The sequence below is a fragment of the Boleophthalmus pectinirostris genome, unplaced genomic scaffold (assembly GCF_026225935.1).
Source record: "Boleophthalmus pectinirostris isolate CB_2022bp ecotype Guang Dong unplaced genomic scaffold, ASM2622593v1 HiC_scaffold_20, whole genome shotgun sequence".
NCBI classification, from domain to species: Eukaryota; Metazoa; Chordata; class Actinopteri; order Gobiiformes; family Gobiidae; genus Boleophthalmus; species Boleophthalmus pectinirostris.
Window position 1 is genome coordinate 29,038,256 of NW_026571153.1, and position 14,512 is coordinate 29,052,767.

The 14,512-nt window shown below is 39.5% G+C and overlaps 1 protein-coding gene across 1 annotated transcript in view; it reads left to right on the forward strand.

Moving 5' to 3' along the window:
• The first annotated feature begins 415 nt into the window (after positions 1-415).
• Positions 416-14,512, forward strand: part of zanl (zonadhesin, like) — a 69,522-nt gene continuing 55,425 nt past the window's right edge. Inside the window, 16 exon segments of the mRNA XM_055156233.1 lie at positions 416-436; positions 1,273-1,463; positions 1,831-1,856; positions 5,314-5,463; positions 7,077-7,342; positions 9,703-9,787; positions 9,895-10,044; positions 11,010-11,035; positions 11,037-11,178; positions 11,252-11,349; positions 11,436-11,514; positions 11,616-11,796; positions 12,091-12,437; positions 12,581-12,730; positions 12,814-13,007; positions 14,173-14,314. Of these exon segments, the coding sequence (XP_055012208.1) occupies positions 416-436; positions 1,273-1,463; positions 1,831-1,856; positions 5,314-5,463; positions 7,077-7,342; positions 9,703-9,787; positions 9,895-10,044; positions 11,010-11,035; positions 11,037-11,178; positions 11,252-11,349; positions 11,436-11,514; positions 11,616-11,796; positions 12,091-12,437; positions 12,581-12,730; positions 12,814-13,007; positions 14,173-14,314 (2,248 nt within the window).

Genomic DNA, 14,512 nt, shown 5'->3' on the forward strand with positions numbered 1-14,512 from the left:
TGTGTTTTTAATGCAATGAATAAACATGCTTTTGTAATAAATGTTTTTTTTTTTTTTTTGAAAGATTATTAAAATTGAAATGGAAGATGACATAATATATTCATTTAAAGAACATTTAAAGAAGTGGAAGTTCTGCCACCTGCTTCTCTCCTGACCTCTCACTGGTCTTGGTGGTTATCACGGGCTCATCTCCATGGAGACAGGTAAAGTTAGTGTTGTAGTACTCGAGACCGGTCTTGTTCTCGAGACATTTTTTTTTGCAGTCTTGGACTCATCTCGGACTTGAAGGCGTTTGGACTCGTCTTGTCTCGGTGTCGAGGTCTGACACTTGATGAGTGATAAAATGGAGATAGATATATATAAACATTGATATATATAAACACACACACATATATAGCATGGTATATGTAGCAGGATGGCGACAAAGAGAGGGAAGGTAGTCCACACAGAGGTGGTCTCACTCCCAGAGGGAACAATAGCAGATGTAGACAGTTACAAGTACCTTGGTATCCCACAAGCAAATGGCAACCATGGAAAGGAAAGCGGCTACGGCCAAATACCTGCAAAGAGTGAGACAAGTCCTAAGAAGCAGCTCAATGGAAGAACAAGGTGCAGACAATCAACAGCTCCGACCTGCCAGTGATCAGATCCCAGCAGGACTCATGCACTGGCCAAAGGAGGAGTTACAGACCACAGATGTTAAGACACGAAAGCTCCTGACCTGCATGGAGAGTTCCATCTCAAATCCAGCACCTTGAGACTGTACACAAGCCGGAAGGAAGGAGGCCGAGGACTAGTGAGTGTGGGAACCACTGTCCAGGATGAAACATCCAAGCAGATGAAACATCACAATACCAAGCGATGGTAATATCAGGAAAAAGGAACACGAGAATCTAGAGAAATACCAGGGGCTCAAGGAGGAGCTGGAGAGAGCCTGGAAAGTGAAGGCATTAAAGTCAATATTCTTGCAATTGCCTTCCTAATTTTTCACATTTGTCTGATGATTCATTTACCTTTGTATATAACCATCATGAGGCTCAATTATCAGTAAATTACTCAGTCATATTTTATCAAGTTATAAAAATTAATAACAGTAAGCGTGACTGCTATTTGCCACGGATATACCATAAGACGTGATACATTTAGAATAATAAAAATAAATTACAAAATGTTACAAAATGTGCTGAAAATCTACATAAACGATGACATCAAATAGTACAGAAACCAAGTCAAAGTCAAACTGTCGTGTCTGTGGAAATTTAATTTCCATAGACACCTCAGCATAACCTTCAGGTTTTCATCCACCCTTTCTCCACCCCGCCCACTGTCGCCTTTATAAGGGCCCTGGGTCTGAACCTTGGTCCTCTCATGCTAGCACGACCAGCGCTGGCCGTGATGGATGGATTATTGCGAATTTTAAGTGTGGTGTTTGTTCTGAGCACCTGTACAACACAAGGGCATGGGTGAGTCTGATTTTTTTTGTCATTTTATTTATGATTTGTCATAATATATAATTTTACATTATTATTATTATTATTATTATTATTGTGTTCACTTGTGCTTTTGTGTAACTCTTAAAGTTTTTTGATTTGTAACAAGTCAATATAACAAAATCAATATACTTTTTGAATACTGAAAAAGTGTATCAAGTATCAAGTGTCAGTATCAAGTGTCTTTTTTTTTTTTTTTTTTTGATTTCATTATATATAAATTATCATGGTTTTTTTGTATTTTATATATTTTAAAAAATATTTTCATTTATTTATTTTGTATTTTTTCTGTTCCAAACCACATATCCCTGGCTAACTTTTGTGTCCTTTTCTTTTCCAGCCTCCAGGACACACTTGCAGATGGAGGTAGGCTGTGTTTTCCATTGAACAGAAAGTGTTATGTTTGAGTGGGTTTTTGTTTATAGTGATAAAGGATGTGCTGATCTGATTGAGTGGACTTTAGCGGCTCGAGCTGTACACCTATACACCATAAACATAAACATAAATTATTAACTCAGAGTCATTCAGCACGTGTGGATATGGATTTTCAGTAAACACCCATTATTTATATAACGTAGATTATCATAATGTCTTATTAGGTTCATATCAGCCTCGTATCAGCGTCTTATCAGCGGCACTGGGGTGATACTACACTTCAACAGTAGTTAGAGGTGATCTGATACACCTTACTCACCTCAGATACTAATATCAAGAATATGACTCCTTCACTGCAAAAAACTAAATCCAGCCAAGTTAAGATGACTTGAATTAAGAAAGTTTGATCATGATTTGAGTACATTTCACTTGACAAATAAAATGATCTGCCAGTAGAATAAGACTTTCTGTACTTAAAATATGAAAATACATCTTGCTGCATGTAAAATAAGAAAAACAACAACTTTTTGCACTTAAAATAAGAAACTAAATCAAATGTTGCTTGAGTTAAGAGAAACAGACTTATTCCATTGGTCGATCATTTTACTCATCGAGTTGAATCGACTCAAATGAAGTCAAATGTTCTTAATTTAAGTCATTTTAACTTCATTTTAACTTACCTAGATATTGTTTTTTTTTTCCCAGTGTTGGCCTTTCTGTGTGAGTTTGCATGTTCTCTCTGTGTCTGAGTGTCTGTGTTCCTCTGGGCACTACAGTTTTCCCCATCAACCCAAAACATGCATCACAGCAAAGGTTGTCCCAGTGGCGCTGGATAATAAATGGGTCAAATGTAGAGAATGAATTTCCCTCTCAGGAGATTTTAAAAAGTATACCATAACAACACTGGAAAAAAAAAATCTAGTTAAATTACAATGAATTAAATTATGAACATTTGACTTTATTTGAGTCGATTCAACTTGACAAGTGCAGCTGTCTAACAATGGAACAAGTGTGTTACAAAGAGTTGTTTTTCTTCTTTAAAGTGTAGTAAGATGTATTTTCATATTTTAAGTACAAAAAGTCTTGTTCCACTGGCAGAAAATTGTATTTGTCAAGTGAAATTTGCTCAAATTATGATCAAACTTTTTTAATTTAAGTCATCTTAAACTGGTTAGATTTTGTTTTTTGCAGTGTAGTGATGCACCGGTTCGATACTGGATATCAGCACCGATAATGAAATACTTGCTCGATTGGATATTAGCTTCCATATGTCTGCCGATATTGTGGTTGGACAGATAAATGGATGTAATTAGACTAATTACTGGGTGGAGTTGGCCTTGAAAGTCTTATAATGTTTGAACTTTTATTCATAGAATGTTACTTGAGATAAATAACAGATACAAAACACTTTTATTAATTAAATACAGTTTTCCGTCTCTGACCAAATGACAGTCGGTATCGAGTATCAGCAGATAGTTGGAGTATAGTCACAGGTGGCACTACCATTAGGCAAAAGTAAGTGACTGCCTAGGGCCCCATCCAACTGCCATCAGTGAGTGCGTATACATGCACATCAATAACCCGGTTATTAGCCATACCCCGGTTATGTCAGTATTCGGGTTACTGTGTATTACATGCGCACTGAGAAACCGGGATACTCATATTCGCGTATACATGATCAAATGGAGTATCCCGGTTTCTTGACATAATCTTACAAATGCGCAGGCGCAAAAATGAACTTAAATCAATTTCATAAACCAGGAAAAACACAAACCGTGAGCTCCTTTAGCATAAGATGCTAAGGAGTTACGAGATCTCCCACAATCCACTGCGCAGATTCTTCATTAAAATCTTCTGCATAAATAAACTCAACTTTACAACATATAAACCATAAAGACTATAGAGCTACATCAGCCAGTTTGATCATATAATTCAGCTGTGATCACATTTGTTTACGTTTTACAGAAACGAAACTTAAGACCGTAGGCTAATTAGCATAAACTGTTAGCGGCGATAAAAACAACTTGCTCCTTGCGCCGCTGATGCGATCAGTTTCTTTGGGACTAAATGACACGACTCTGTGGATTATGTGTGTTATTTCTGTGACAGAAGAGGTGCTAATGATGGTAAGTGTGTTCCGTGCGTATACAGTATAGGAGATAGTTCATGTTTTAGCTTTTCAGCGTCACACGAGTGCAGGTAGTACGAGTGCAGATTGTACGTGTGCAGGTTTAGCGCAGCTCTTTATTTTACAGTCATTTCACTCGTTTGGTCACTTTATTTATGTTGGTCAATTTATTTATGTGACTACTGTTGTGGTGAAAGGCTGGAAAGTGTCTTTTGGACGCATGCGCACTCAACTTTATGTTGCAGTAACCGGGGTACTGCGTATACATGCCACAAGTATCCCGGTTACTATCGGAATAAACCAGCTACAGTAACCCGGTTTCTAATAACCGGGATACTGCCATAACCGGGTTACTGAAACCGGGTTACTGCGTATACATGCACCATCAAGAAACCGGGATACTCAAAAAACCCGATCATAACCGGGTTATTGATGTGCATGTATACGCACTCAGTGTGACTAATGGCCGAGGCTTCAGAGCAATTTGATTTTGTCTCAATACATGACATTAAATAAGAGTGCAACAATAATCATAAGAAAAAAAATTATAATCATGTGTAATGGATGTAAACAAAAAAGTAATTGTACTAGCAAAAAAATAAAACTTCTTTCAGTTCTGGTTATCTAATAGGCTTCCTAACTAATAAGTTTCCAATCCACCATAATTCAAAATAAATAAAGATGTGCAGGTTTCAAGAACAATGGAGCAAAACAGACAATAAATATAAAAAAAAGAAAGAAAACAAAACTGAAAAACGGTGCTTTATAGTGAGGGCCCCAAAGTCAAGATCGCTCAGGGCCTCCAAATCACTGACTCTGCCACTGGCTATAGTATCAAAAACAGTATCTGTGCAACTCTAATAACCTAATAATAACCTTAAGTGCCAGTTATAAAACAGTTTAGCTTTATAAACCATTTACCATTTGTTTGCTGTCACGATACTGTAAAAGAGATTTCACTTGCTGCTCAAATTTTCTTGAATGTTTTTAAAAGAATTTTGATTTGAAAAGAAAATAGGTTATGTAATTGTTTTTGTCTGAGTTGTGCTTTATGGTTACTCCATAAAGTGGTTACTTCATAAACTTAAGTTTCCTCCTCCCTGTAACCTTATCAAACATTATGGCCGTTATGCTATATTCACTTGTTAATCATTGTTTTTTCCATTTTATTTTGAATTGTCTTATGTTTGCTATAAAATGACAAACCCAAATCTATTAAAATGGAAGCCAGTTGTGCAAGACTTAAATCAAATTTCAAACTCTTCAGATAGGCTAATATAAAATGTCCTAACCTGAGTTGGTTTTTGATCGTCTGTTCAGGAGCAGAGCTGACCTCCTGTGACTTTAACCAGGACAGCACCCCCTTCTGTCAGTTCACCCAGGACACCACCGATGAGGGAACCTGGATTCGACACAAAGGAGAGACCCCCACCCCCGGGACAGGGCCCAGCGGGGACTACCCAGACGGAAGTGAGTACCCGTATCACACAAGAGGCTTTGGAGAGCAGAGCCTGAACCTGCACACAGAACATACAGTATATCTTATCTCTGTTTTCATTTAGTTTTATCATCACAAACAGAGCTGGAGTTGTGTTTTTGTTTCATTCACACATGTTAAACTCACAAACTCTGAAGATTTAGGCTTTATTTTCTCAAACATAAAACACTCTGTCATGTCATGTGGTAATACAGAAAGTGATCCACTGTGTTTTTAAACTCCATACACCTTCTCTAGAGTCATATGGATAATTTCAGCTCTGGAATTGCCAGTCTTTACTGAACGAAAGGTATCAATTAATGTGAAAACTACCACTTCATGACATCACAAGTTGGAACAGAGCATTTTGAGCTTTGGAAATGTAAACAGACTAATCCAGATTACTCAAAAATGAGTGAATGAATTAAAAAACACAACTCCAGGTCTGTTTTTGAGGAACATGATTCTAACATGACTGAGGTGTTAATCTGCGGAACAGTCTGGATGAAACATTAAAAGGCTCTTAAACTATTTACACATTTAAAAATATGTATAAGACCAGAATTATAGAGAAATACAGTAAGTCATATTTTACCTCATGGAATTTACAGATTAACTATAACACTAAATTGTATGAAAAGTATTTTTAAACCAATAGGTATAAATATTAACATGTACATGGTCAGTGTGTGTGTGTGTGTGTGTGTTGTTTGTGTGTGTATGAACATCAATGTATATTGGTTTGTGTTCTGAATGTGACAGTCTTTTGTGATGTCACTAACTTCTGGAAATTGCAGAGGCCACTGGAAGCAGAAGAAACTTAGATTTAGGCTTTTTGACCTGAAATCTTCAAATTTGTCTATGGTAGTTTGCACTAAATTTGCCAAAATAACCAAGAACAGTAGATAAAGCTATTCAAACACCATATTCCACTTTGATTTGCCCAACAGTTCCAAAATGGTTCTGCATGCCATTTTCACGACTTATCTCTTTTTGAAAATGAGGAGAAAAGTGAATAATCTTCTTGCTTATAGGGGGATACTACATCTACCATGAATGTGACAGTCTTTTGTGATGTCACCAACTACTGGAAATTGCAGAGTGTACTGGAGGGCAGACTTAGATTTAGGCATTTTAACCTGAAGTCTTCTCATGTACCTACAGTAGTTTGCACAAAAGTAGCCAGTAGATAATGCTATTAAAACATCATATTTTACTTTGATTTGTCCAGTGTTTCCAAAATGGTTCTGCACACCTCTTTCACGACTTATCTAGTTTTGAAAATTAAGAGAAAATTTTATGAAACTTCTTACTTATAGTGGGGTACTACATCCACCATGAATGTGACAGTCTTTTGTGATGTCACCAACTACTGGAAATTTCAGAGGCCACTGGAAGCAGGAGTTAGATAAAAGTTAGATTTAGGCGTTTTGACCTGAAATCTGCAAATTTACCTGCGGTAGTTTGCCCAACATTTTACAAAATGGTTCCGCGTGCCTCTTTCACTAGTTTAGTTTAGTTTTGACCTGAAATCTGCAAATGTACCTTGTTTGCACTAAAATTGTCAGCAAATGAAATCAATGAAAATCAATCTCCTTGCTTGTAGAGGGGTACTACATCTACCATGAATGTGACAACGTGCCAAACAAAGGGAAAGCGCGAGTCCTGAGCCCCGACCTGTCGCCGACGGCTCCCCAGTACTGTATCCAGTTCCGGTACTACATGTACGGCAGTGACAGCGAGAATGCTCTCAGAGTTTTGGTGAAACAGGGCAGCAGTGAGACAGAGGTGTGGAAGAAGACGGGCTTCCAGAGTCCCTCCTGGCTCAAGGGTGCGATCACTGTGGCCTCACCCGGCAGTGGGAGTGTCAAGGTAAGTGTAAACTTGTTTTTCTCATTTGTCTTTATTCATACATACAATGAGAGTACTAGTCTTTTTTATGACCTCTGTCGATTTCCCATTCATTTTTCCCATAGACTCTTTGTAAATTTCTAATATTATGCTGTGTAACGTTTCTGGAGAAGGCCCACAGCTTATTTGTAATACTGCTCATGTTATATATCGTCTTTCTTGTCTTTGTCCAGAAAGTTTTTTTCTACAGTGGCCAAATTAAAAGGCGCATGAGAGATTGTTTAGTTGAGCACTAATATGCAACCAGAGTAAAAAACCGGGGCTACCCAATGCAGAGTCCTGCACCTGTCTGCACCTGCGCAGTACAGCAGCACATCCGCCCTTTAACTCGTGATTATATCAAAGTTAAATCCTCACCCGCCCAGACTCGTTAACATTCCATCTGTGCCTATGATAAATTACCACTCGGCAACTTAACTTTTTTCTTGTTTGTCAGGCTCATGCTCCTCAAACCATGAATGCCGGGGAAAATTGCCACATATAAGTGACGTAGGCTTTAGTTGAAATATTGTAGCCCCCTGCAGACGACTGAACGCAATTACTACAATTTGTACATGCACTCTAATACAATGTTTCCCAAACTTTTTTTTTTTTTTTCTGGGGAGCCATATTTTAAAAGTCACAAACCTTCAATAGACATTTTTCATAAATCACAAAATAAAGGTGGATTTGACCATTACCAGTGTTGGGAAGGTTACTTTTTAAATGTATTCCCCTACAGATTACATATTACATACCTCAAAATGTAGTTTGTAACATAATCCATTAAATTACTTAAAGTGAGTAATGTAATCTGAATACTTTGGATTACTTGATTTGCTGTCGAGAAGCAAAGACGAGGAAATCTTCACATAAGATGTTTTGTTTGCTAAAAGAAAATAAAAAGCCCAGACTTTACTCAACCAAATTAAAAAATATTACTGGTTTTAGACCTGGTTTTAGACCTGGTTTTAGTCCTGGTTTTAGACCTGGTTTAGTCCTGGTTTAGACCTGGATTTGATCTAGTTTAGACCTGGTTTTAGTCCCGGAGTAGTCCTGGTTTATTTCAACAAAGTAATCCAATTACCTCTCTTTGAAACAGTAACTGTAACTGAATACAGTTACTCATAATTTGTACTCTGATTACGTAACTCCGGTACATGTAATCTGTTACTCCCCAACACTGAGCATTACTGAACATTCATGAGGATACTTTCTTGTGGATTGAGTGTCTCTGAACAATTAGTATCACTCAAGTTATAAACTATGAAAAACAGTCACTGAAGCAGCAATAAAAGGTCACAGAAGTCATGTATTTGGACTTTAAATGCAGAACATTTCATTTTCTTTTCAACATTCAATTGAACCAGCAATATTGGAACAAAATAGTCACTCACTCTCTCATGTGTCAGAACTGTATATTACAGACTTGCATACAGATAGAGACAAGGCGACCCCCAAAAAAATCTCTTGCGACCCACCTGATCGTTGCAACCCAGTCTTTGGGAAACAGTGGTCTATATATTTGTATAATATATATTTGATTCACTTGACCTGCCCATGTGTAATCACTACCCGCCCATAAAATTCCAGAATGTTAAAACCCGCCCGTTTAATTAAGCAACTATGGTGCAGGACTCTGACCCAGTGGCTCGACATTTTTGTGAAAATCATAATAGCACTGACCCTCTGCTTCACATATTGAACACGTGAAAGCACTGGTAAGAGGTGGAGAGGCTTCAAAAACTGAATCAAAGAGAAGCTGGATTCATAAATTAAGAGTATGTGAACCCTGGTCTGAATGAGTACTGTGATTTGTTTGATTTGTTGCATGTCTTGTACCTGCCTTCTTTACCTCTACTTATCATCTGTCCTGACCATTGGCTGGTGTGTATTTAAAGGCCACACCCATGCTTCAGATTTTGACCTAAGCCCTCATGAAGACCAATCATGGTTGGTTTAAATAAAGGCTTTTCAACTGCACTTTTCCTCGTGTGACGTTTACTTTTTTGAGTGCCTGGATTTCGTTGAGTCTAAAGTTTTGATCCTTCTTCCAAGATCGAGAAGCAGGAAACAGCCACTTTTTTCTTCAAGGTCCACAACCTATTTGTCTCCACGGAGATTCTGTGTGGAGTTTACATGTTCTCCGTGTGTTCTTTGGGTTCCCGCGCTAATAAAAGCATGAATGTATTGTGTTCATAAATTGTGTAGTGGTTGATACCAGCGCAGCACTGTGGGTTCGCTTCCCTCAAGAATTTAAGTGGGGCTTTCCTGTTGACAAAATGAGAGTTTAAAAAGTTGATTGAGTGGTTAATAAACATGTCTTTTTATCTCCGTTCCAGGTGGTTTTCGAGGCTGAGAGAGGCTTTAGTGATTCCTGCGACTCTGCATTAGACAACATCGTGATCTCAGAGGGAGCGTGTCCTTGTGAGTCAGCGTTCTATAGCTGGATTATTGTACACAGATAACATGAGATAAGATAATCCCCCCTTATTGCCCCAGCGCTCTGTTCTAACATGTGTTTTTCTCTGCAGCGTGCCTGGCCGGTTGTGATTTTGACATTTTTGATAATCTTTGTGGATGGCACGTAACATCACATGTCGACATATTTGGATTTGAACAATGGACTGGGCCAACTGAAACTCCAGACACTGGACCTGAGGATGACTACTCTAAACCTGGGTGTAAGATTTTAGATCAGGGGTGTCAAACATACCGCCCGGGGGCCGGATCCAGCCCGCCAAGACTGTCTTCTGGCCCTCGGCTGATTTTCTACTAAAATATTTTAATTATATTTTCTATAAAAATATTGGTAATTTTCTGTGCCACTTAGCATAGCAGCGTCTCCAGTGGCCCCTCCCACCAAAAATAACAAAAGTGGACGCTGGGTGCAGGATTTTCCAAGAAAAATTTACTTCCTATTTGCATACTTACAATTGCATTTTTATTAAGTTTCAGGTTGTTCATAATATTATAATATTTTGTGAAAGAAAGAGTTCATCAATTAAAAAGTATTTCTGTAATAGATTTGTGTTTCTCTGCACAGATATTTGAACTCATTGTTATTTTTGGGGTTTATATGCCATGAGTTTTCTGATCCGCCCCCTTTGGGATACGGCCCCTGGACCAAAATGTGTTTGACACCCCTGATTTAGATACTTCCTGTACTTTTAAGGCAAGACATTTCAGGTGACTGGTAAAAAAAATATAAGGGACAACTTAAATGTAAGTATCATATTTTGCAGAACTGAAATATGAAGAGCCAGGTAAAAATCTTTTGGCAATTTTTATGCAATGTCAGGTTCTAGGGTTATAATGATGTTTTGGATACCATATTTAGTCTTTGATTAAATTGAAATGGTCATTAGATGGGTTAAGTCTCAGAGTGTAAGAAACAATAGTTACAATTGGCTTCGCAGGGAATCAGTCAGTGCTTTCTACACCGCCCTTTGGCAGTCATGTGGGAATAGAACATGTTTCTGCATTTTGACAAACTTTAAAATGACACATGAATGTAAAAAGAGAAAACTGGCAAACCAAAATTTAAAAAAAAGAAAATGTTGCCTGTAGTATCTTGCCTTTTTATGTATATTTTATTTGTAGAAAACATTCACATGGTAGGTTGACATCTGACCTTTCCTATCTCCAGTTGGCCACTATATGCTGATGGATTCTGGCGATGACCATACCTGGAGCTCAATCCCAGTTACAAAGCCCAGTCCTGACCCCCACCACTGGGTGCCTGGAGCTCTCCTTCTTCTACTATCTGTACGGCACCAGCACCCAAATGCAGATTAGTGTCCACGCCATGTCCACAGGTAGAAGACTAGCCCAACTATGACTATATAATGTATGGTATAACTTTATAATGAATGGTACTGGACATTTCAGCTGGAGTTCTTGGGCCTGCTCTCTTCACTTTGAGAGGAAACCGGGGTCAGGGGTGGAAACCAGCAGAAGTCCAGTATGTAGGTTCTGCACCTATAAAGGTAAAAACAAACAAAACAAAACAAAAAAAATCAGATAATGTGTCTCCGTGGTTACCTGCTTCTTCATACTCCTAATCATGTTTCAGTTTGTGATCGTGGGCACATATGGAGAAACTCCTGAGACCGATATTGCCATTGATGCCGTATGTGTCTTGAGCTGCCAACGTAAGAAATAGTCCAAAATTTTACTTAGTTAATAATACTCTGTATGATGGAAACTGTCTGACGCAAATTATCATTTTTACTTTTTTTTTTTTACTTCACAGCACCTTCTCCAACACCCAGCACGCCAAAACCACCTACACCAGGACCTTCTACACCAAAACCACCTACACCAGGACCTTCTACACCAAAACCACCTACTCCTGGACCTTCTACACCAAAACCACCTACTCCTGGACCTTCTACACCAAAACCACCTACACCAGGACCTTCTACACCAAAACCACCTACACCAGGACCTTCTACACCAAAAACCACCTACTCCAGGACCTTCTACACCAAAACCACCTACACCAGGACCTTCTACACCAAAACACCTACACCCAGGACCTTCTACACCAAAACCACCTACTCCTGGACCTTCTACACAAAACCACCTACCCAGGACCTTCTACACCAAAACCACCTACGCCAGGACCTTCTACACCAAAACCACCTACGCCAGGACCTTCTACACCAAAACCACCTACGCCAGGACCTTCTACACCAAAACCACCTACGCCAGGACCTTCTACACAAAACCACCTACCCACCTTCTACACCAAAACCACCTACGCCAGGACCTTCTACACCAAAACCACCTACGCCAGGACCTTCTACACCAAAACCACCTACGCCAGGACCTTCTACACCAAAACCACCTACGCCAGGACCTTCTACACCAAAACCACCTACGCCAGGACCTTCTACACCAAAACCACCTACGCCAGGACCTTCTACACCAAAACCACCTACGCCAGGACCTTCTACACCAAAACCACCTACACCAGGACCTTCTACACCAAAACCACCTACACCAGGACCTTCTACACCAAAACCACCTACACCAGGACCTTCTACACCAAAACCACCTACACCAAATCCTACTCCTGGACCTTCTACACCAAAACCACCTACACCAAAACCTACTCCTGGACCTTCTACACCTAAACCACCTACTCCTGGACCTTCTACACCAAAACCACCTACTCCTGGACCTTCTACACCAAAACCACCTACACAGGACCTTCTACACCAAAACCACCTACACCAGGACCTTCTACACCAAAACCACCTACACCAAAACCTACTCCTGGGCCTTCTACACCAAAACCACCTACACCAAAACCAACCACACCAAAACCAACCACACCTAAACCAACCACACCCAAACCCCCAAGTGAGTACCCCTATCAACCACACTGGTCAGCATTGTTAGAAATTAAAATGACGTTTTATTTCGATTCTTCTTCTGGCCCACAGTCACTTGCCCACCTAATGCTGAGTACATCGAGTGTGGTCCAGCTTGTATCCCCACCTGTCAGGATCCCTCCACAAACTGCACGGGCTCCTGCATCACTGGCTGCTTCTGTAAACCTGGATACGTGTTTAAGGGACGTCGGTGCGTGCTTCTGGAACAATGTGGATGCCTGGACGATAAGAACAACTACTATGAGGTAGTGGTTACTCTATGTTGTCATCTAGACATTCTAAATTTTAAGTTAAGTTTAAGTTTTGCTTCTTAATTCTAACAAGCTTCTAAGTGTACAAAAAAATCCTCTTTATATTTGCATACACACAATAGGCTACGGCAAGTGCACTCATGATTCAATTATCTACGGAACTACAACATGTTCAGGGACGTCTAGTAATTTAGCACTAGCGGTAAAGCTTTGTAACATACCCCTAGCACAACTTAACACATCACAACATTGGCAATATTTATCTATTTCTACAGAGAGAAGCAGTAAAAGCAGCAAAGTTGGTAACAATGCATTGCACTTCCCAAATAAAATCACCTGTTCTTGAATACATGCAAGATGAAAAAGTTTAATGTCATACTATGGAACATTCCAGGCAAAACAATAACTCCACCAGAGAGGTTACGGTTCCATGCTGCTATTTCGACATGCCACTATTTAGATATTGACGTGTAATTGTCAGAGTAGCGGCATGAACATTATTTTTCAAATGTCACACCATTTCAACGTTTTTTTGCATTGTCGGAGTAGCAGTGCTTTACTATTTTTCAAACATTCTGCTTTTCCGACATGAATAATGTGATAGTCTATTATACTTGGCGCAATCAAAAAGCATTTGATCAGAGGATACTTCAGGCACATAAGATATCAGACAATGGAAAGATGTCCTAACTGATAGTCGTAGGAAACAGTCATGCATAATAAAAAGGGGCATAGGCCAGCCTTCAGGAAACTATCTTATCTAAAACAGAGGCTGCATGGGCCCTTCGTGCTTCATTCATTTCGTCATGTAGGCGGCCTGCGAAGAACATGACGTGTTGGAATAGTGATACTAAAAAGTGTTGGGAAACTGGCACATCTAAATAGAGTCATGTCATCATACCGTCATGTATAAATAGAAACATGACATAATGAAGGGATGTCGGGATAGGCGGCAGACCCCAGGGGTTTACCTTGCACCTTTAAAATTTGTGTTTTGTGGCCTTAATTAGCAATTGTACTGCAGACTGTGAACCACTGCTGTTACATCCGCTTTTGAGGTTTTGAGGCTAGTCCAACATGACACATTTTTCATCAAATAGTTATGTTAAATCATATAATTATGTTAAGTATTTCTTTGTGGTGTCCATTTCAACCGTAGCCCGGTGAAATTGTGTTTGGCGATGGCTGCTCTAAGCTCTGCCGCTGTGCTGGGAACTACACACTGACATGTGTGGACAACTCCTGTGACCCAACAGAAGAGTGTCGGGAGGTCAACGGTGTGGCAGGATGCTATCCTAAAGGTACATTAAAGGACACATGCCAATTTTACAGTGGCGTGAGGGGGGAGGAGGGACGGGGTCTTATAAAGAACAGTCACAGACACTTCAAACTCCGCCTCTGCAGCCAGGAATTTGTAATCTGAAACACTTGGCTGTTATCAGGACAGTCCTGAGTGATGTCACATAGTACTTTAAATTGCAGTGACCCTTGGAGGAAGC